Source organism: Rhinopithecus bieti, unplaced genomic scaffold, assembly GCF_001698545.2.
Source record: "Rhinopithecus bieti isolate Rb0 unplaced genomic scaffold, ASM169854v2 scaffold_18354, whole genome shotgun sequence".
Taxonomy (NCBI): Eukaryota; Metazoa; Chordata; class Mammalia; order Primates; family Cercopithecidae; genus Rhinopithecus; species Rhinopithecus bieti.
Genome location: NW_016809835.1, coordinates 3,300,306 through 3,325,069, shown reverse-complemented (window position 1 = coordinate 3,325,069; position 24,764 = coordinate 3,300,306). Strand labels below are relative to the sequence as shown.

Sequence of the window (24,764 nt, the reverse complement as noted above, 5' to 3'; positions counted from 1 at the left end):
ATTGGGATAGGTGCAAAGAGTTGCTTGGCAATATAGTATATGGAAACTTGCTTGTACCAGCAGAAATTGTGTGTCTGACTGCTGGCCAGCTCTCTTGCAGTCATTCCTAGCCCCTTCTCCTTTACCCACCTTCATTACAAAGGCTACTTGTTTTCTCTGCCTGTCTTACATAATTGTGGCCAACAGAATGTAAACAGAAATGTGCTGGGAGCTTCTGGAAAAGCTTTTACTCTTCGTACAAAAAACAGACAGGCATACTGGAACTGTCCCTCCTAGCTGTGGATGTAAACAGTCTGGAGCTATGGCTGCCATACTCCAACCATAAAGAAAGGCTGAATGACTTGTTTTGGCCAATGACAAGAGGTAACTTGTACTGTGATATGAAAAAATTATGCCTTTGTTTAAACCAGGGGACCCCAAATTCCAGACCATGGACTGGTAGTGGTCTGTGGCCTGTTAGGAACCAGGTTGCACAGCAGGAGGTGAGCGAGCATTACCGCCTAAGCTCTGCCTCCTGTCGGATCGGCAGCAGCCTTAGATTCTGATGGGAACGTGAACCCTATTAGTGAACTGCGCATGTGAGGGAATCTAAGTTGTACGCTCCTTATGAGAATCTAACTAATGACTGATGATCTCAGTAGAACAGTTTCATCCTGAAACTATCTCCCCACACCACCTCATCCATGGAAAAATTGTCTTCCACAGAACAGGTCCCTGGTGCCAAAAAGGTTGGTGCTGCTGGTTTAAACCATTCTTAGTTCTGTTTCTGTTACTTGAGGCTAAAAACATTACTGACAGATAAAACACTCATGCTAAAAAGATAACCAATGATTTCTGAGTTACCACAAATGATCCTTTCATTTAGAAAGGATCATTAGGAGGCGTATGGAAATAATTATTTTAAAATATGGATAAAATACGTACATATAGTAAGAAGTCATGGAAAAAACGTTTAATACTGAGAGCCACTGAAACCATTAAATGCACATTAGGAAAAAGGAACAAAGAAAATAACAAAATGGAGAAGGGGTGGGGTACATAGCAGAGGGTTACTCTATGTTTATCGGAACCCCGTTTTCTTCCTGGACACAAAACCAAACTGCATTTCCCATCTTTGTTTGCAATTGATTGGAGCCACAAGATCAAATCCTGGCTCATGGAATATGATCAGAAGTGATGATGCCAATTCTGGGCCTGGCCCATAAAAACTCCCATTTAATCTTTGCTCTTTCCCACCTAATCTTTTGCTGGCCAGCAGATGAAGATTTTAAGCAGAATCACAGAATGGAAAGAGCCTGGGTGCCTGAATGACTATATGGAGCAGAACTCCTCCTCAAACCTACTTATGACTGTGATAAGAGCAATGTAGGAAGTATTGTGTTTAGTTATTGCAGCAGCTAGCATCATTTAGTCTAACAGAGGTGGGAATGGGATGAAGGGGAAAAAGGAAGAAAACAATGATGGGCATATGGTATGAATGGTGAGTGCTATCTGACCTTTCTACAGGTTCCTCTGCCCTGGCCTACTTAGATAAATTAAGCTGTTCCTTTTCTAACACAGATGGGCAATTTTTTTTCTTTTTTTGAGACAGGGTCTCACTTGGTCACTCAGGCTGGAGTGCTGTGGCACAATCTTGGCTCACTGCAACCTCCACCTCCCATGTTCAAGCAATTCTCCTACCTCAGCCTCCCGAGTAGCTGGGACTACAGGCATACACCACCATGCCCACCTAATTTTTGTATTTTTTGGTAGTCGCGGTTTCACCATGCTGGCCAGGCTGATCTTGAACTCCTGACCTCATGTGATCTGCCCACCTTGGCCTTCCAAAGTGCTGGGATTACAGTCATGTGCCACCACACCCAGCCCAAAATTTTCAATAGGATAAATTCTTTCTTCTCTAATTTCCTTCTTTTGCTCCTTCCTAAATCTACTGTTTTGGGAGGCTTCTCTTAAATAATTCTTTGGAACACTATGATTTTTGAACTGTCTGAGACTGTGTTCCTGAGCAATTGGTTAGGAAGAAAGTCTCTGCTAAAATGTAACATCAATTTAAATATATCTTAAAATATATTAAAAATAATCCCTTGTTAACCAATTTTGACACTTTTGGGATATACTCCAAATGAAGTTTTCTATATAACCAATAAATAACAGTTCTCTATGTCTGTTCAAACAGTAGTACGAAGTTAAAAACCAATTACTTGGCCAGCTTGCCTTGTCCTAACATCGATGACATAGCTATTACCATCAAGTACAAAGACACATAGATCAACTGATAAATTATATATTACATGTTTATTAAGAGCACAACTTTTATGTAAAATTTACATTTAATGAAAAAAATCAAAAATATTTACAAAATCTTGGAAGACAGATGTGCATTGTTCTAATTACAATCCAAAGTAGTAAATAACAATCCTTAAAAACTCACATTTGTTAGAGTTATGTTTACAAATTCTTGGTTAAAGAGGCAGCTACAAAGTTTATCACTATACATAAGCAAGAACCAGCTTGCTAGGTACATTTCCCATTGAAAATCTACTGGTCTCTTTCACACCATTAGTGGATTTTTAAATGAAAAAAAAAAATCAATATAAACTCATATGGCTTCAAAATTGTAACCTGTACTCAATACTTGGTATGAAGACTGTGGTAATTAAGAAAGTGCAGAAGTTTAACCATTACACTAATTTGTACATTTTTAGGTAACACTTGATTAAAAACAAACACGGTAAGAACAGTGTCTGAATTCTAATAATAAAATATTGACTGCCCAATAAAAGCAGTTTGATTGCGAAGCAGATTACAGTTAGAATTCCAGTAAGGGACTGTAATTGGCATTTAAAAGAGCACAAAATAAGAGTTAGAATTTCTAATTTTGCTCACTATTTAGTGAAGATCAGCATTTTAGCAAATTATGTGCTGCTTTAGTCAAATCTAAATTCAGACGGGCTAACACTGAATATATAAAAAAGCACATACTGTGTTATATATTGCTAAAGAGTAGATTTTCTGCTGTATTTAGTATAGCAAGATGTTACATAAATGTCTAGTAATAGAGGTTTTATTTTCTGTGAAGCTTAACGGAACAATTAGTGGTTTTATATAAATTATCATATATAACACAATTTATCACTTCTACTAGGCAAATAAAGGACACTCATATTTATTATTATAAATGGAATTCCCATTTGTAAATTATGAAGCCTCATCCAAAATATTTTATTTCTTCAATTCATCAAGATTTGCTATTAAAGTTAGGTTTCTTACTATTTAGTACTGGTAGTTTATTTTAGAAATGTTTAACCAAATACATCACTTCAAATAATTTTCCTACTTTTACGAAGTAGAATCTGAATAATTAAAATGTATATATTGGTAATTTTCCAATTGTTGAAATAAAACAAATGGCAGTGCTTCTCCTTCTGTTTCCAAAATTAATCTTTTAAAAAATGCATTCCTCACAAAATACCATAAAACTCATGTTCACAACACAATCAGTAAATAAATGCGTAAATTTTCAATGATAAAGTGTCAAGGAAAATGCTAAATTGAGAATTAAAATACCAGTTACCAATTTAGCACTATAGATTTTAGAATTTGTTTTAAAATTCACACACACTTTGATGAGGTTAATGTCAAGTATCTGAAGGTAATTTTTCTTCCTGTAAACACATGCCATTGGGTTTATATTTCTCTTTCTAGTGGCTACAGTGTATCACCAAAGAAGTGAGCCAGGATTCTTAAGTTATGCTTTATGACTCTGAATTCCCTTCCCAGTTGCAGGCCAAAAATATTTACAAAATTGCAAGTATCTTATAAAAATGCTTGATCATTGTAAGATTCTGAACAGAAGATTCAGACTGAGAAAAAGTGAGGCACATTAATGAACACAAACTGTATAGGCACATCTCTGGCTTTTGTTATTGTTTTAAAAGGCACACATTATGCAATTCCATATAAAAATAAATTAAATCTACAGCATTAATTCATCAAAAAAATCACTTCTTCTATAAAGTTAACTAACTGCAGAAGTAAATGTCTCTGCTGTCATTTGCAAGCTTATTTTAAAACACATTGCACTTGAGAATTTTTTTAAAAATCATTTAAAACATCACTTATACTTTATTAATGTTTATGAGAACCAAATTATAGATTTTTTGCATACAACTTGGACTCTGGTCTGATTACCTTATGGCACATAACTCAATTTGATTGAGTGTTCTGAGTTAACATTACCCAAAACTTGGAATTCATGTTCTATTTGTATCCACTGAATATCAAACTTATGAAATTTCAAAGTTATCTCTGACTCTAAAAATTTATGGAAAGCTAAATTACTTTGTGCTTGCTCTCCTGAAATTTTAGGCCTACTATTACACTATAACCCCTTTTGTCAACATTGACACTGGAAATAATTTAAAATTAAACCTACAAAACTTCATTTTACTGAGAATCTGAATAAATGTGCTTCCTGAATATTGCAGTTGATCATTTACAACATAGAGAATCATTTCAGTACTATTTCTTTCAATGACTCACTTTGAAAGTGCGATTTAACGTTTGTAGTCAGCTCTCAAATATGTCTAAGTTTGAAAGACATCATACAAGTTAAAATAGTGTTTGGAAAGAACAGATAATGCAGAATGGCAGGTTTGTACTCCCTGAAGCCAAACCACTTTCCCAGGTCCATCAACAATCCGCCAGGTATCGTCCTGAAAAACACCAAGCAGACCTTTGCAATTACAATTTCAAATGCACTCTAAGGACATTTTCCACTGTGGTTACCAATACAAAACTCTAGTTCCCATCTGCTATTTACAATACATTAGAATCAGATAACAGGTGTTCAGCTATACTGACTGTAAGTACTCTCTCTCAGGTGTGTCTCTACCTGGCACCTTGTACCAAGGGTTAAAGAAAAAGTTTCCATGTCTTTAGATTATAAATTGCTTGACAGTTTTTCAGTAACTGTTAGAATACAAATGTTTCCCATGTACATTAAAAAGTTTGAAATCTCCTAACTTACCAGTAGCAAATCGCTTCTTTATTAAGGAAAGTCTATAGCCAGTGCCTATAAGTTCGAAATCTACTCCTGAAAGGGTACTTCCCTCGCTGAGGAATTGCACTGCAAGTGTCATGGGTTTACTAGGTCCTTCTGAAAGATCAAATTTTGCTCGGAGGGACCCAGAACCTACAAAGCAAAGAATAAAGCACTTACACTGGGTAAAACACATTTTACACAAAATAGAATCAAATGAGCAAGTAAGCTAAACTACATCAGTCCTGTGCTACATTCATTAGATGTGCACAGTAAACAAATCATTATCCTGTTTCCAAATCACATATTTTTTAGTGAATATGAATTTTCATTAAGTAAATAACCCATACTTTTCCTTGACTCAATACTAATCTTCAGAGATGTTTACTACTGGACTCCTATGCTATATGCATGTTGAGGCAAGTCAAAAGAGAAGATGGAAGTAATTGAGGACAGCTCAGAGAAAAACCCTAGGAGGGATATAGGTGGCATAAAGTTAAAAAAGAAATGACTACTGAGTAGTGGAAGAAGTAAAGATGGAAAGGTAACTATGTTTGGGAAAAGTTGCGTAACATTGCTATATTCTATTCACTTTTCTTTTTAAAATTTTATTGGTCTAACATAATGCCAAGTAGATATTTCTGAGGTGTTCTGTTTCTGATATCATCACCATTTATTCAGTATACCTCAGTCTAATGGAATGGCAGGAACAGTATACCAATAATTATAATGAATATTATAAATGCTGTAAAGAAGCTCTGAGGAGCCACAGGCACAAAGGCACCTATCTCAGCTGAAAATTATAAATGGTGGTGGGGATGATGGTGTGTATTTTAGGAAGAAGTTACCAAAGATACAGAGACAGAGAGAGCATGATGCATTTAAGGAAATAGCATCTATATCAGATTAGCTGGAGAACAGGATACAGGTAGAGGGGAGTGGCAGATGAGACTAGAGTGGTAGTACCAGGCAGGCCATGGTAAGAAATTCATGATGTAACCATTGGAAATAACCAAAGATAAGGAAGACAAGAACATTTCAGATTAGTGTCTCAAAAACAAAGAGAAGCACAAGATGCAAGTCAAAACAGTTTAGGACTCTAGATGATAGAAAAGGGGGACCTAAACTAGGGCTAATAAAAAGGAAAGATATTAAGAAAGTTATTTGAAAGATATTTAGGAGTTGGCATCAAGAAATGAGAAAGGAGGAGTCTAGGAGGGTTCCCAGGTTTCTGGGTAGAGCAAATGGACAGAAATGCTAGGTACTAGCAGTAAGATCCTGTGATCCCTTGCACAGAAAAGTTTAACACTACACAGAGAAATGGAGAACAAGGTGTTGCAACATTGATCCAATTTGTATTATTATGCCTGGAGGTGTGGATCAGTAGTGGAGATGAACTGCTGCCTTATTCTTAATTACTGTCCAGGCCCTCAAACTTCTACAATTCTTGATAAGCAATTCGGTTGTGCAAAAGTTCTACCATAGGCCAAGAGCAAGAACCTTGACAATCACCTTAGAAATATTTATTGTACCTCTTTTGAGTACACAGCAACAGAAAACAGATTTCTATTTTACAGAATTTTTTTTTTTTTGAGACAAGAGTCTCACTCTGTCACCCAGGGTGGAGTGCAGTAGCACAATCTTGGCTCACTGCAACCTCTGCCTCCCGGGTTCAAGTGATTCTCCTGCCTCAGCCTCCTGAGTATCTGGGATTACAGGCACACACCACCATGCCCGGCTAATTTTTGTATTTTTAGTAGAGATGGGGTTTCACCATATTTGTTAGGCTGGTCTTGAACTCCTGATGTCATGATCCACTCGCCTCAGCCTCCCAAAGTGCTGGGATTACAGGCGTGAGCCCAGCCTATTTTATAGCATTCTTATTTAGATATTTATTTATTTATTTTTTGAGACAGAGTCTCCCTCTAAGGCCCAAGCTGGAATACAGTGGTACAATCTTGGCTCACTGAAACCTCTGCTTCCCAGGTTCAAGCTAGTCTCGTGCCTCAGCCTCCTGAGGAACTGAGACTACAGGCACGTGCCACCATACTCGGCTAATTTTTGTATTTTTAGTAGAGACAGGGTTTTGCCATGTTGTCTAGGCTGGTCTCCAACTCCTGGCCTCAAATGATCCACCTGCCTCAGCCTCCCAAAGTGCTGAGATCGTAGGCATGAGCCAACATGCCTGGCCTTGGATATTTCTTTTTAAAGGCTTGACTAACCACATCAAAAACCGCGTTTATAAGATTTTTCCGTTTCCTCACAGAAACACCTGATACCTGAATAGCAGAGTGAAACTTAAAATCTGGTTAGAAAATTTGTGTGTGTCTTATGTTTTTGAGACAGAGTCTCACTCTGCACCAGGCTGGAGTGCAGTGGCATGATCTCAGCTCACTGCAACCTCCGCCTCCCGGGTTCAAATGATTCTCCTGCCTCAGCCTCCTGAACGGCTGACACTACAGGCGCGTGCTACCACATTCAGCTAATTTTTGTATTTTTAGTAGAGACGGGGTTTCACCATGTTGGCCAGGATGGTCTTGATCTCTTGACCTCACGATCTGCCCACCTCAGGCTCCCAAAGTGCTGGGATTACAGGCATGAGCCACTGCACCCAGCCTGTGTCTTATTTTTGAGAGAAGAAATTTCTTTCTTGGTAATTATTTATAATAGTATAGTTTCATTATATTGGGGAAAAGATGCTTTTGTTTTCTAAACTAGTTATAAGCCCTTAATGCAAATAGGATTGCTGGTTTACTTCAATTTAAACTAGGAATTTCAGCTTGGCTCACAAAAAGCTATATATTAATAGCTAGGGTTAAAGTCAATGCAGTTGGCCAGCTGAAAATGGGCAACCTGTAAGTACCAAACAGCAAAAAAGAAACTGCAGATTTGCTTGGTTATTTCACCCAATGTATGGCTCTCCAGTAAAAGTCTTATTCTGCATGGCAGGTATAAATGAATAAACAACTCTGATATGTTTATGGTCCTTTATACAGAAATATCTATGATAAAAGCTACTGATATGTTTTATATTTTGATGATATTATGCTCAAAATATTCAAAAAGAAAAAGCTCAGCAACATTTGAAAAGCCAAAAAAACCTATCAAATAGAGAAGTTATTGGCGACTAGGCTGGGCAGGGTGGCTCATGCCTGTAATCCCAGCACTTTGGGAGGCCAAGGCTGGCAGATCACCTGAGGTCAGGAGTTCAAGACCAGTCTGGCCAACATGGTGAAACCCCGTCTCTACTAAACATACAAATGTAACCGGGTATGGTGGTAGGCGCCTGTAACCCCAGACACTTGGGAGGCTGAGGCAGGAGAATCACTTGAACCCGGAAGGTGGAGCTTGCAGTGAGCCAAGATCGTGCCACTGCACTCCAGCCTGGGCAACAGAGCGAGGCTCCATCTCAAAAAAAAAAAAAAAAAAGAAAGAAAGAAAGAAAAAGAAAAAAACGAAAACAAGAAGCAGAAAAGTTATTGTAGACTAAAATTATACATTCAAAAGAAGGCAGAAGAATTCTCTTTTGATTAAGAAAAAATAAGACTATCTAATGTTAAAGACTTGGCTGTCCTGAGAATTACATCCTTATTATAAGTTGAGTTATAGAAGTGATCAGCTAACAGAGCCTTTTCCTTGGCATTATGAACACAAACAGATGCACTTAGTGAGAGAAGCATAACTTGCTTCTCCTTAAAATAATCATCAGAAAATTGAAGGCTGTTGACAGTTAGCTTTAATAGGGGGAAATGGACAGGAAAAAGGTTCTTTTAGAGAAATGGAGAAGGCAAAGTGGCTTTTTTTTTTTTTTTTTTTTGACAGAATCTCACTCCATCACCCAGGCTGGAGTGCAGGGGCACCATCTCAGGTCACTGCAACCTCCACCTCCTTGGGTTCAACTGATTCTCATGCTTAAGTCCCCCAAGTAGCTGGAATTACAGGCGTGCACCACCAAGTCCAGCTAATTTTTGTATTTTTAGTCGAGATGGGGTTTCACCATGTTGGCTAGGCTGGTCTTGAACTCCTATCTTCAAGTGATCCACCTGCCTCGGCCTCCCAAAGTGCTGGGATTACAAGTATGAACCACTGTGCTGAGATGGCAACCAGCTTTTTAAAGCCTGGGAGCTTCTACATGATTTCTGGGAGGTCAGGATAATCCCATTAACATAATGAACTAAACTGTGTTAAATCAGTTTTAATTAGTTATCAGGTTACCTACATGGAACAGATAGTTCTATTTTTTTTAATTTACTAGGTATTGTTTCTTAATGTTAGCATGTAAGTATAAGAAGTATTTACATAATATTTATAAAGTTATGGCAAAAGAAATTCTTTTTCTTACAGAGAACACATAATCTACAGGAACAAATGTGTTCTGCATCTCAGCTGGTCCATTCTTACTAAAGGTATTAACTTCCACCTAGTGGTCAGTTCTAGAACTGTGGGCATGAAATTCCAGAAGGAAACTTTAAATGAACATGCCCTTAAAAAAGGTATTGCAGTGCTTCCAGGAACAGTGCACCCTTGGCCGGGTGCAGTATCTCACGCCTGTAATCCCAGCACTTTGGGAGGCCAAGGCGGGCAGATCACGAGGTCAGGAGATGGAGACCATCCTGGGTAATATAGTGAAACCCCGTCTCTACTTAAAAAAAAAAAAAAAAAGAAAAAAAATACACACACACACACACACACACACACACACACACACACACTAGCTGGGTGTGGTGGTGTGTGCCTGTAATCCCAGCTACTCGGGAGGCTGAGGCAGAAGAATCGCTTGAACCTGGGAGGTGGAGGTTGCAGTGAGCTGAGATCGTGTCACTGCACTCCAGCCCAGCGACAAAGCCACACTCCATCTTAAAAAAATAAAATCCATTTTCAGTGACATCATTTTATAAACAAAAAATGACGCACACTTACCTCCATTTTCTGATTTTTCTGAAATACTGGACAATTTCCAAAAGGCTTTCATTTGTTCTGCATTCCTGCAATAAGAACAGCTATCTTCAGGTTTTGTATCTAGTATAGTACCTGATACATGGATGGGACCTCAATAAATAAGTGTATTTTAAATATTTTCACAACAACAAATATAGTGCTAAGTTTAAGTAGTATTAACTGGTGAAAATGTGTTTATGATATAGTATAAATAAATATAATGCTGTATCTTTTTCAATTAATGGACATTTACCAAATTATGTAATTCTTCTCATTCCTATTGGTCAGAGAAAGTAAAATGGAATGTGTATAGGGATCAGTACCTTCATTAGTCAAGGAAGACACATGTTATTAAATGATGAAGCAACTATAAAGAGTGGTTAGTCTATACTAATACTAACAAAGAGGACAGGAGAAGCTGCTAAAAGATAGGAGTAACTAATACTATTAAACACTAATTAGATAGCTGTTCCTGTTCCTACAGATATGCCAGATGCTATATTTAATCCATAAAATAATTATTTGCATTTTTTAAATAAAAAAAAAAAGAAGTTTAGAGAGGCCAAGCACTTTGCCTAATAGTAAAGTTAGTATGGAATCATTCAAGTCTGGGTGGTACTTAGAGAAAACTAGTTTTGTTTATTTTTTATTAACGTTACTATGGTTTGACTAGTAAAATGAACCGCATCTTTTACAGCATGGTTTCTATGGAAAAAGGTACTAAAACTTTTCAAACGTCTAAGAAAACTTATAGAACTTGGGTTCTAGAAGTTGGGGATTCCAACAAAAATTTAGTGGGAATTCAGAAACATATGTTTAATTTACCATATTGCAGGGGGAAGGGACTGCATGTTCGTTACTCCTCCATCCACTGGTACCACCACCTGTATGTTGGAAAGCACACTAGGTGCCACCATAGCTTCTGGATTGTATTTATAATCCACTCTAAGATCTGTGGTGCTAGCACTACATTTCCAGTATGTTGCAAGATTCAGAGGAGTGGACTGAATACCATTTGATGATACCTTTAAAGAGAAAAAAACAATTGTTTTTGGCCTGAAAAGTTAACGAGTCATATTAATGACAGATTAATACTCCTTCTCAAATGAGTAAGGGTCATTCTCATTGTCTGAATCTACTACTACCTACATCAAAATTGCTGTGGTACTTGTTTATAATGCACATTCCCTTAGCTTCAACTGCAGAAAATCTGATTCAACAGCTTAGGGACAGGGTACAGAAATCAGCATTTTATCAAGGAATTCTTATTTATGCATGTAAAGTTTGAGACTCTTCCAACATTCAACACAGAATTCAAAGATTCTTCATAAAGTACAAGAATTCAGATTTGGAACACTGAGGAAAAACGCCACTACATAGTACCACAAGCCTGGAATTAGAATACTTCCAACTTCAAAGGTTTCATCACATGACTCACAGTAAATAGTATAATTCCTTCAAACTCTTAAGCTCCTTGTCCAAATGCTCCTTTTTAAGGAGACCTACTCTGACTGCTCTGTTTTAATTTACACTGAAAACTGTATTTTCAATCTTCCTTACCTTAGTTCATTCTTTTTCTTTTTTTCATACCACTCATTTTCTAACATAGAATATTATGATTATTATTTTGAGGCAGGGTCTCACTCTGTTGCCCAAGCTAGAGTGCAGCAGCACGCTCAAGGCTTACTGCAGCCTCTCCTGGGCTCAAGCAATCCTTCCGCCTCAGCCTTCGTACTAGCTAGGACTACAGGCTTGTGCCACCACACCCGGTAATTTTACATTTTTTGTAGAGATGGGGTTTCTTTATATTGCCTAGACTGGTCTTGAACTCCTGGACTCAAGCACTCTTCTCGCCTCGGCCTTTCAAAGTACTGGTATTATAGGCGAGAGCAACGAAGTCCAGCCCATAGAATATTACTGATCTTTACTGTCTCCCTGTCCTACTCCCAGCAATTACATGCACTGAATAACACACATCAGTTGAATAAATCAACACCTGTAAGAAACTTTAAGTCAATTTAAGTGGCAGCACTTTTTTATTCTTTAAGTATTTATTTTCTAGAAACATAAGCCACTTTAATAAAATTACCCTATTAAAAACTCGATAGAGAAATATAAAGTAGGAAATTTATCCCTTGGAATTCTGGCATATATCCTTCCAGATTCTTCAGGCATATGCAAACATAGATCCGTGTCATTCTTTTTAATGGCTATAGTAATTAATTTCTTCCTCTGCTGATGTGTATACTTAGGTGGTTTCTAAACAATGCTACAGCGAATATCCTTTGTGCCTTATCTTCATCCAATTGTGTATTTCTGAAGATTTCTGGAAGTGGAATTGTTGAATTAAAGGTTACATCTTTCAACAATCTAACAGAATTGCCTCTAAGAGGTTTTACTTGCATCCTATTAACAAGTGATCACACCCTAAAATACTGGATAAAGCGATCTTTCATTTTTGTAAATCTGATGGGCTAAAACTGATACCTCATTGTTATCTTAGTATTTACTGCTCTCATTACTACTAACATGGAGCATCTTTCCATAGGTTATTTGTCTATTGAGTTATTAACATGTTGCTTACAAATTTACAAGGGCTCTTTGGGGTAAGCCCTTTGGTCCATCTTATGTGTCATAAATACTTTTCTCACAGATTAAATACTTACTGTGTTTAAAAGTTTAACAAAATACTTTATACACACACACATTTATTTATCAAAGATCTCATTCTCTTCTTACATGGCTTCTGGGTTTCATATCTTACTTAGGTTTTCTGCACTTCAAGATTAAAATATGTAATAAATATGTATTACACATATACACACACAGAGAGATACATATACAGTATCTCAGCATACTTAGGAGGGTTGGTTCCAGGAACCCTGTGTATATACTAATCTGTGCATACTCAAGTCCCATAGTTGGCCCTGTGGAACCCACATATAAAAAAAGTTGGCCCTCTGTTTATACATGAGTTTTGCATCCCACAATCATCGTATTTTCAACTGATGTTTGGTTAAAAAGAATCCTCGTATAAGTGGACCTGCATAGTTTAGATCCTTGTTGTTTAAGGGTCAACTGTATCTTCACCCATGACTTTATTTTAGTACCTTTGTGGTTTCTTTTATTATTATTATTATTAAACCTTTGATACACATGGATTTTATTTTGGCTAAAAGTGTAAGAGGGATTCAACTTAATTTTTTTCTCAAGTGTCTAGCTTGCTATCCTCAACATCATTTATTGAAAAATTCATCATGTCCACATTGCCTTGAAATGCTATGTTGTATAAACAATTTTCCATCTATTCTTAGATCTATTTCTGGATACTCTAATCTATTCCTTCATCTGGCCATCTACTGCTGCCATCTGCTGCTGCGTTAGTTCCAAACTATTTTAAATACTGTTGCCTTATACTAAGCTTTCCCATTAAAGCTAAAACATTACTCCACTTTACTGTTTAAAACATTTCTTGCCAAGAGCGGTGGCTTGTACCTTTAGTCCCAGTTACTCGGGAGGGTAAGCCTGGAAGACTGCTTGAGCCCAGGAGTTTTGAGGCTGCAGTGAGATATGATCACGCTACTCTACTCCATCCTGAGCAAGAGAATGAGACTCCATCTCTTTAAAATAAAAAATTCTTGACTTATTCTCATAAGCTTTATTCTTCCAGAGAAACTTGAAAATGGCTGTCAAGCCTCCAAACACAAAGACATAACTACTGGGTTTCTGATCAGGATTATATTAAATGTGTAAGTTAATTGAGAAAGAGCTAAACTTTTACAGCATGAATCTTCCCATATTCAAGTCACTAGGGATTGTGTTGTGTTTCTTCCTAACTGTTTTATTGTGAATATTTTCTCCACTAGTTTTCTAATTGGCTTTGAAAGTTATTAATTTTGGTATTAATTTCTAAACTGACCACCGTATTAAATTCCCTTATGTCAAACAGCTTTTCAGTTGGTTCTCTTGAGAGGAATATATTACCTGGAAGCAATAATAATTTTGGTTCCTCTTTCCCAGTATTTATTAATGCTTATTTTGTTCTCTTACACATCCAGAAAACTCTTATATACTAACGGGATCTACTAACGGGCATTAGGATACGCTAATGGGCATCTCTGCCATTCCTAACTTTAACTGATTACTTTGGGAGTTTCACTGTTAAGACTGACACTGTTAGTCTTTTCAGGTTAAGGATGAATTCATGCATTTATATTTACTCAGTATTTTAATCATGAATACATGGTGAATTTTACTAAACTGGTCAAAATCTCCACTGGCTTATTCTAATTTCAAAACATCCTTGAATTTCTGGGAAAAAAACTCACTTGGCTATAACATACTTATTCATTTAATTATATGCTAGACTCCATTTGTTAATACTTTAATTTAGAATTTTTGCAATGACATGACACTCACCTGATACTTTAATACATCTATATTATAATAAGAAGCAGCTGGATTTTGCTCTGACAGCTTCTTGAGGTAGACAGTAACAGCTTGCATGTTCATCCAAAAATCTTTTGTGTTGGAATCACATTGTGATGGATCACTACATGTATAAAAAATATATTTGTTATTTTATTGATTTATCTTTATTTTTTGCCTCTGTGTAGTAATTTGGTAACCCGGGAAAAACTAGTAGGAATAAACCAAGAGGTGGGATGAAGGAAAATGACATCAGGGGATGAAAAATGGAACACAGGAGAAGCTTGCTTGAAAGATGAGAAGATGGAGAGATAGAAAAGAATCTTAAAATAACTATTAGCACCGCTGAAAACAAAATAAAAAGATAGCAAAAGGGTGTTTAGTAAGAATAATTTTGGCATGATTTTCAAATTGAATATTATTATTTCAACGAAGAAGGGGAAAAAAACATTTTTTTTTGAGATAGGGTCTAGCTCGGTCACCGAGGCTGGAGTGCAGTGACATGATCTTGGCTCACTGCAACCTCTGCCTCCCAGGCTCAAGCGATTCTCCCACCTCAGCCTCCTGAGCAGCTGGGACTACAGGCATGCATCATCATGCCCAGCTAATTTTTGTTCTTGTGGTTTTTTTTTTGTAGAGATGGGGTTTTGCCACATTGCCCAGGCTGGTTTTGAACTCCTGGGCTCAAGCAATCCACGTGCCTCAGCCTCCCAAACTGCTGGGATTACAGGTGTGAGCCACTGTGCACGGCAGGAAAAAAATCTTAAAAAGAAATTTCAGCCTTCAAAACAAAAAGTACACAAACCTGAACACAAGCTGTGCGTTTGGAAGAATCTGCTCTAGTCTGCTGATATTTTTCACCCTGAAGCACAACACAGCTGGAGTTGGATTGCTGGTGAAGACTTTAATAATTCCACTTGGAAATGACATTGTCATATCACCAGTGATCTTCACAATACACCTAAAACATGGATTTTGAAAAGTATTTAAATAAAATGCTCTAATCTCCATTTAAAGAGTATTTGGTTTAAAAAGGCACACGCATGCGCACGTGCACGCGCACACACACATATCTATATGTGTGTATATCTATATTCTTTATCACAATTATAAATTTTTTTCAATTTAATTATTAAAAATTATGTACATGAAATGGTATACTCATCTAGCATCATCTTTTCCTGGAATTAAACTCTAAACACAAATGCAAGCACACTGATATTGTTCCTTCACTTTTTTGTGATAGCCATTCCCTGCCTGACATGTAAGGATATTGCTCCCTCATAATGCTATATCTAGTTGTAGCTATTTTTCCCTCCCAAACCCCAAAAAGCACTGGGCCTGGTGATGGTGATGGTAGATGTCCCCCCCGTTCCTTATTGCTTCTTCCAACCCTCTATTCTTTCTTCCTTTGAAACATATAACTACATAGCCAAAACTCTCAACTGGACCCCTTTGGTAATCCTATCACATTCCCAAGTCTGTTTATTCTTCTTTTGGTCTTTTCCTAGCTCCCCCTTTTATCTCTAACCTGCAATAGTCCTTCCCCCAACTCTTAGCTGATGACTGTGCTCTTAATTTTACTGATGAAATAAAAAGATAACTTCCTCATACTCCCACTAGTAAATCTAACTAACTTTTTATCCGTATCTTATGCAGTCCATACTGTTTCAACAGATAATCAATTTCTGCACCTCAGGCCAATCTCAGCAATTCTGCACTGGAACTCATCTCCTCTTATATACTGAAGGACTTCATTCATGTGATTGTTCCCTCTTTTTTCTGCAGGTCCAATTTTTTCTGTAAATACTGGATCTTTCCCATCAGCATGCAGACATGCTGAAATATGTATCTTTTAAAAAACACAAAAATGAAAATAAACAAAACCCTCCTTTGATTCCACCACCTCAATCCTGCTACCATTCCATTTCTCTGCTCCCACTTAGAGCTAAACATCCTGAAATAATTGCATTTGTTCTTTCCAAATATAGTTGTCTAGACTGCATCACCTTCGGCTCCTGAACACCCTCAAAGCATACTTTCATCTCCACTATGCCACTAAAATCTCTCTTGTGAATGTCACTAATGACTTTCCATATAGTCAATGGTCAATTTTTCTTGACCTGTCAAGCAGCATCAGATATAGGTTCACACCTGCCTTCAAGAAATGATTTATTCACTGATTTATTCACTTAGTTTCTAGACACGGGTCTATTGGTTCTCTCCTTACCTCTCTTACTGCTTGCTCTCTCAAATTCCTTTGTTAGAGCATTCTCATTTTCTTGTTTTCTAAACACTGGAGAGAATCAAGACTTAGTTTTCAGATCTCTTTTCTATTCCTTAAGGCCACTAACTTTGAGTATTATCTACAAATTAATTACACTACCAAGTATTTTATCTCTAGCCTAGACTTACTCCTTGAACTCCAAAATCATGTATCCAAGTATCAACTCAACATTTCCACTAAGATGTCTTAAACTTCAAACTTAGCATTTTACCTCCAACAAATCTTGACAATTCTGTTTTCAGAATATATTCAGAATCTCATTACTACTCATCACCTGCTCTGCTAATACCCTTATACAAGCCACCATTATTTCTCACCTGGACTTCTATAATTAAACTTCTAACTTTCTCTCTACATCTATTCTGACTGCCCACTGTACCCTCTGCCCCCAGTTTATTCTCCATACAGCAAACAGAGTGCTCCTTTGAAAACACATGTAATTTCATCGTTCCTCTGCTCAAAGCCTCCATTGGCTTTCCATGTTACTCAAAATAAATTCCAAATTCCTTATCATGGCCTACAATGCCTAACCTAGTCTCATACCTCTCTGGATTCATCTTCAAGTACTCTCCCTCCTGTTTGCTCCTACTCAGTGACATGGTTTTCCTTGCTGTTTCTTGAATATACCAATTATGCTTTTACCTTGGTACCTTACTCACTGGTTCCCTCTTCCTGGAATACTCTTTCCTCAGATATCTGCATGGCTTGCTCCTCCATGTCTTTCAACTATCTGCTTAAATTAACTTCAAAAAAGTTTTCCCTGATCATTCTATCTAAAACAATAGCCCTCTATCTAATGTTATTCTCTAGCCTCTAACCCTGGTTTATTTTTCTTCAATAGCATGTATCAATACTCAATAAATATAGCTGTTTCTTTGATATTTAGTTTTCCCTCATTATAATGCAAGCTCAGGAGAGAACTCATTTGTTTACTAAAGTATCCTTAGTGCACATGTAACAGAGTCTTAGAAATAACAGGTGCTCAAGTATTTGATGAATGAATGTACACTGAACGCAATCATTAAATGACTATATTAGATAGCAAAAAAGCAGGTAAATAAATAACAGAAAACTGTAATCTACACAGAATCAAAATGTAATTTTTTTTTTTTTTTTTTTTTTTTTTTTGAGACGGAGTCTTGCTCTGTCACCCAGGCTGGAGCGCAGTGGCCAGATCTCAGCTCACTGCAAGCTCTGCCTCCCGGGCTCACGCCATTCTCCTGCCTCAGCCTCCCGAGTAGCTGGGACTACAGGCGCCCGCCACCTCGCCCGGCTAGTTTTTTTTTGTATTTTAGTAGAGACGGGGTTTCACCGTGTTAGCCAGGATGGTCTCGATCTCCTGACCTCGTGATCCGCCCGTCTCGGCCTCCCAAAGTGCTGGGATTACAGGCTTGAGCCACCGCGCCCGGCCCAAAATGTAATTCTTAAAATTTACCACCAAGCCCCACCGCCTCCTCCACCCAACACACATACATACACATACATGTATATATTTTAAAAACTAACTTGGTGGGATCTGCTCCTTTAAAGTAGGCATTAACAGATTCTGTAAGGGCGACTGCCACAGGTAAGGTATCCTGATTTCCAAGGCTGACAGGGCTGGGACCCCGTGACACACCTAGAATATATACAATTAACTTGTTAAATCCTTCAGAAAGACATAAACTAAACATAAAGATAGTTAGGTTCACATTGTTAGGTTGTCACAAATGACCCAACTACTGGTTTCAGTGATGTCCCATGATAAATCTGGAGGCTAAGAAATACAGTATAAAACAAATTGGAGCATAATACAAAGGACAAAAAAAAACCCAGGAAGACATGTCACACAGACATTTCTTTTAAATGGAAAGACAGAATGGTTAAGGAATGTCAGAATAAAAAAGCCCTTGACTAAAGAGCTAAAATTACAAAAATATGGCTTCAAAAACATTCAAATATGAAATTCTTCCAGGTTCTATCAATCATATACTTCAGGGAATAATTTAAGGCCAATTTAGGATTTTTGTATTTAAGTTTTTTCTATCCAAGTAGTAATGTTTCATACACTACTCACTATTATTATAATTCTCTTTAATCTCCTGTTTGTCTGGTGCTTGTATTGTGTTCCCACATTACTTTGCCTCAATAAATATTTGACTAATAACATTACTCAAAAAAAAAAACCCTGACATAAAGTTCACTCAGATAAGATGCTTTTTAGAGTCAAATCAGAGAAAGATCAGTGTCTATAGAGCAAAATTAAAATGTAAACAAATTTATGCAAGTGTTCAGGTTTCTGTTTATTGTTTTAAATTTAACCTAAATGAAGTATCCCCTCAAAATAGTGCATTGCCTTTTTCTTCACAAACGTACTCTTCTTACCACTGTGTGCCTTACTGCTACTGCTACTGATTTTCCAAAGTGGGGGCATTTCATTTAATATATAGAATGCAATTTTATAAAAACATATGAGAGTTTGTTATAATTATTCATCCTTAGTGAAAGAAAAAAATAAATAACCTAGGTCAACACTTATCTCTGAAATTTGAATACATTCTTTTCTTATATAAACTTTACACAATGTTAACAGCCATCAGACATTTTTATTTTAGATGCGACTCCTATAGTGAAACACTGAGTTACTTCTGAGATACCTTAAATATTATTCTGATAAAATCAGTACTGGCTTTTCTGCCTCACAACTAAATCTGAGATGCTACAAATAGTGAAAAAAGATACTCTCTTAGCTTGGTATTCTAGATTTTGAAGGAATTTTATTTAGAAGGTTCTTCATACTTAAAAGTTATTCATGAAATCACAACAATTACTATTTATTAACCACTTATATGTGCCAGGCACTTTGCTAGGGGGACATTAAAAAACAAAACAAAACAAAACAAAACAAAACAGTGCCTTTTTGAAGCACAAGTACTAGTTTTGCAAAGCAGAAGCAAAACAAAAAAATGTGAGGGATGGGCTGGAGTGACGAAAAGACACAAAGATGAGGCTGGAAAAGTGCTCATGATCCAGATTAGGGTGTGAAAGACCTTTAATTTTATACTTCTATCACTAGAAACCACTGATAATGTTTGAGAGAAACATTATTAGGTTTTTATGTAGTAAGATCTCTCTGAACACGTAGTAAATCCTAGACTGAAGGGAAAAATGACTGTTGGCAGGGAAACAAGTTTGGATCAGGTGAGAGCAGTTAGGTGAAAGCCAGTGGCCTGATCAAGAGTCATTAGTTTTGAGACGTGAGAAAATATCAAGTGAAAAAAAGCTGATTAAGTATAAATTTACTGATTATAAATATAAAAATATATGTTTGTACACTGGAAAACTTCACTGTAAATCTTAGTTCAATCCACTTTTATCCCTAATATATTGTTCTAAACAAGACGGTCATCAGAAATTCAGGAAAACATATTTTCTGAAAAAGACAAAGGCTGTAATAATCTTTTCTCCCCAATTTTGTAACTGTGGTAAAATAAACATAACATAAAATTTACCATCTTAACCATTTTTAAGCATACAGTTCACCGGTATGAAATATATTCATAATGCTGTGCAACAATTACTATCATCCATCTCCATAATTCTCTTCATCTTATAAAACAGAAACCCTATACCCATGAAACAACAACTCCCACCAGTTTCCCCAGCCCCCGGCAACCACCCTCCTACTTGCTGTGTCTATGAGTTTGACTACTCTTTTAAGTACCTCATATAAGTGGAAGCATACAGTATGTAGCACAATGTCTTCAAGGTTCATCCATGTTATCATAGCATGTTAGAATTTCCTTCCCTTTTAAGGCTGAATAATATTCTACTGTATGCATATACCACATTTTGCTCATCCAGTCATCCAACAATGGACATGGGTTGCTTCTACCTTTTGGCTGCTGTGAATAGTGCTGCTATGAACATGAGTATATAACTATCTCTTTGAGGTCCTGCTTTCAATTCTTTTGGGTATATACCCAGAAGTAGAATTGCTGGATCGCATGTAAATTCCATTTTTCATTTTCCGAGGAACAGCCATACTGTTTTCCACAGCAGCTATACCATTTTACATTCTCACCAACAGTGCACAAGCGTTCCAGTTTCTCCACATCCTCACCAACATTTGTTATTGTAATACTCTTTTATTAAAATTATACTCTCTTAAATATGAAATTAATATATTTCCTGACCAGGTGTACTGGCTCACGCCTGTAATTCCAATACTTTGGGAGGCTGAGGTGGGAGGACTGCTTGAACCCAGGAGTTTGAGCTTATGATCACATCCCTGAATTCCAGTCTGGACAACAGTGTGAGACCCTGTCTCATTAAAAAAAAAAAAAGTCTCTTAAGTAACTCACACAAATGAATATTTATAGAAAGTTAAAGGTAACATTAATGTCTACTACTGCTTTTACACTAAAAATTAAAAGAAACCTGCAGCATAAATATTCTTTTCAACAATCTAATCTGGGCACATAACATGAGAATTCTTGAAATAGCTTCCCTGTAAATTATTATGCCTAGCTTCCCTGTAAATTATTATGTCATTACTGAAACAATGGCAAGCATAGAAAAGTATTGGAAAGTTGAAGAAAAACTCAAAACCCACTTAACATTTGGCATATTCCCTTTCGTATTTTCTGTTTTGTTTTCTTTCAAGATCATATTGCACATGGATAATTCGAAAATGATTAGGAAATACGTACTTAAATAGTCTTTTAAAAGTCTAAAATATACTGTATTATTCCAAATAAGTAATTTCTTAGAAATAAAATTTCTTTATTCTCTTAATAAGGGTAGATTGTGGTTTCTAATTTTGGTTTAATTGTTAGATATGTAGGTAATTTTATGTTTTGAAAATGTAGACAGCTTATAAACTTGAGGTACATAACAGGTACAGGGTACCTTCTTAAAACAATCAATGGATATTTATGTAGATTTCCTTTCTGCTCAAAAATAAAACACCGAGACCCACTCCCTACTCTCTCCTATATTCTCCATGCTTCTAACTTCATCTGTATGGTTTTTGTATAAGACAGCCTTTGCTCTACTAATTTAGGTATTAGAGGTTTTTTTTTTTAACTGACATATTCTTTTACTTCTTTTGGATCACTTATCTGATTTTGATAGCTTAAAATTAAGATTTATTGATACTTCTTAAAGCTGAGTTGAGGAAAGCAGAGAAGAAAATGCAAAAATATTGTGTTATTATAGTTTGGAATTTGATATAATGGATCCTGTACCGCAATTTCATGGAATTAGCACAAAACTGAAATAGTTAATCTTAGCAGAATTCTTGATTTCTGAGACATCACACAATTCTGGAAAAGGAAAAGTTAGATAACAAAATATTTTAGATACACTTAAGGACCATTAGTCAACACATACATCTGCTTCTGATACAATACCTGGTGACGTCTCACAGTGCTTTTCAATTTCAGAGTGTGTCCCAATCAAATTATCACCTTCTATTGTATTTAAATAAAACAAAATAATGCAGAAAAAGAAAACATTTTCAAGAAACAAGGAGAATCAGAAACTTAAATCTTAACAGCGTTGAAAACTCATGGCAAAGAAAGAGAACTTTTAGGTAGATTTTAAAATCTTTGTTGTATAAAATTCACATAAAACCTGCCTTGCCTGTATTCTCACTGTCACCTGCTTTTGGTTGTCCTATTGCCAGCACTGGCTCAAACCATAAACAAATACGTACCAATTCAATAGAAATTAGTTTCTATCACAAACAAAAAACCTCCTGAATAATGTAAAGATAATGGGGCGGGGGGGGGGGGAAACTAAAGCAAAAAGAAGGTTACCCAGACCAACTGCCTGATTTCTAGTAGGTCCCAATTAGGATTTTTAGGACTAAAATACAGATTCTGTGGGAAAAAATTAAAACCAAACAAAAAATAAAAATGAAGTATTCATTAAACCAAATAAAAGAACAAACTTGCTAGACATATTCAGCTTATATAAAATTAAAAGATGGGAAAAATGCTGTGTTCACAAAGGTAACAAGATGGTGACATCATGTTTAGACATTTAGAAACCAAACCATTTTATATTTCATTCTAGCTTATATTACTTATCCTCTTTTTACAATGGCCACACACAAGTTGCTTTTCTCCTATGTGAGCCTTGACAAATTAACTGGAATTAAATCAGCTTAATTAGGGCTGTGGTTATCAAACTTAGCATGCATCAGAATCACCTGAAATGCCTATTAAACTACTGCTAGTTCCACTTACAGGGTTTTTGATTTTAAAAGTCTACATTTCTAAGAAGTACCCAGGTGATGCAGATGCTGCAGGTCCAAGGACCACACTTTGACCATTACTGAATTAGTGCTCAGTTAGTGCAAATCAGTGATTTGCATTATCGAGAATAAACCCTCACTACCTAAACCAGCAGCAATAAATACAATTATAATTTTTATGAGAAGCTGTTGCTCCTGCAACACAGCTGCTTTGTCTACCTGGCTTTGTGCTTTATTATCCTAACAATGGGTGGAAAAGGTAGTAAGAATTTGTAGGAAAAAACTGAGAAGTGATGACAAAAAAAACTCTTGAGCAAAGTCTAGATGTGGTAAAATAGTGAATTTGTTTGGTGAGGTTTAGATTCATATAGCTATGCCTAAGACAGGGATGCTCAATCCCCAGGCCACAGTCTAGTACCCAGCCACACAGAAGGAGGTGAATGTGAATGTCATCTGTATTTACAGTAACCACCTTCACCCCATCACTCGAATTACAGTCTGAGCTCTGCCTCCGGTCAGATTGGCAGTGGCATTTAATTTTCATAGGAGTGAGAACCCTATTGTGAACTGCGCATGTGAGGGATCTAGGTTGCGCACTCTTAAGAGAATCTAATGCCTGATGATCTGTCATTGTCTCCCATCACCCCAGATGGAACTGACTAGTTGCAAGACAACAAGCTCAGGGGTCCCACTGATTCTACATTATGGTGAGTTATATAATTATTTCATTATATATTATAATGTAATAATAATAGAAATAAAGTGCACAATAAATGTAATGCACCTGAATCATCCTGAAACCATCCCCTTGACCCCAGTCCATGGAAAAACTGTCTTCCACAAAACCAGTCCCTGGTGCCAAAGGTTGGGGACCACTTCCCTAAGAGCTATTTTAAGTCTTGAAATTCTTGTGGAAAATATAATTCACTGCAAGCACAAACTGTTTTCTTTCATTCAATCATTTTCAAAACACTATTGTTTCCAAAACATAAACTTTCTTAGAAATGCAACAATCAGTTCACAGTGGGAAGAACTGCATTTTGTTTTGCCTTCAACTATTTATACTGATCAGCAATGTATAAATTTGACTCATTCTTAACGGTACTAACCACAGTTAAAATTCTTCTATCCAGATAACATATACTGTGAAACAGAAAAGCAAAGTGTGGAAAGTTTAATAAATTACAGGTGTGTTTCCAGAAAAACAAAATTTCTAATGTTAAATTCTTCATTAGCCCATTTAAAAATATATACATATTTAGCATACATATACTTTGTACACTACATTTCACATGTAATTGATGATAACCCACTTACCTACTGTTGGAGTATTGGCAGCACTTAATGAAGCAGATGATGAGATAGAAGAAGAACTTTCTGCCCGGGCTAATGGTGCAGCAGGAGGTGGGCTGGTGTTGGAAGTTACAGGTGGGCTGAATGGCCTGGGCTTAAAAACAAAAAGTTATTTATCAAAATGCTACACCAATATACCTCTCTTGTTAGAGCAGATTTTTAAGTTAGCAGGTAAATTTAACATGCCAATCCAAATTTACTGTGTGAGTTTCTTGTAACTTAGTATCAGAGATGCCATATATCAAATCATTTTTAAGAACATACTAAAACCTGAAAAGGTTATTTTGAAATAATGCTGTAAAAAAGGTCTTTGGGCATAAAAATTTTCCTATATTTAAAAAAGTATGTTTAAGACAGATTCTCAGAAGTTAAATTAGTTTAAACAGTATAAATGTTCTTCTTCCCAAACTGCTTCCCAAAAGGGTTGTTCACTTTACCTGACTACAAATATGAGAAAATTATTTCTCTACACCCTT

General features: G+C 36.5%; 1 protein-coding gene across 2 annotated transcripts in view; it reads right to left on the bottom strand.

Annotated features, from left to right (window-relative positions):
* Positions 1-2,276: 2,276 nt before the first annotated feature.
* Positions 2,277-24,764, bottom strand: part of FCHO2 (FCH and mu domain containing endocytic adaptor 2) — a 128,151-nt gene continuing 105,663 nt past the window's right edge. For both annotated transcript variants that reach the window (XM_017890628.1, XM_017890629.1), the window contains exons 18-25: positions 24,253-24,382; positions 18,201-18,312; positions 15,213-15,368; positions 14,399-14,531; positions 10,805-11,004; positions 9,962-10,026; positions 5,030-5,194; positions 2,277-4,715 (exon numbers count right to left, since the gene is read on the bottom strand). In XM_017890628.1, the coding sequence (XP_017746117.1) occupies positions 4,693-4,715; positions 5,030-5,194; positions 9,962-10,026; positions 10,805-11,004; positions 14,399-14,531; positions 15,213-15,368; positions 18,201-18,312; positions 24,253-24,382 (984 nt within the window). In that variant the 3' untranslated portion in view covers positions 2,277-4,692. The remainder of the gene's footprint in view (positions 4,716-5,029; positions 5,195-9,961; positions 10,027-10,804; positions 11,005-14,398; positions 14,532-15,212; positions 15,369-18,200; positions 18,313-24,252; positions 24,383-24,764) is intronic.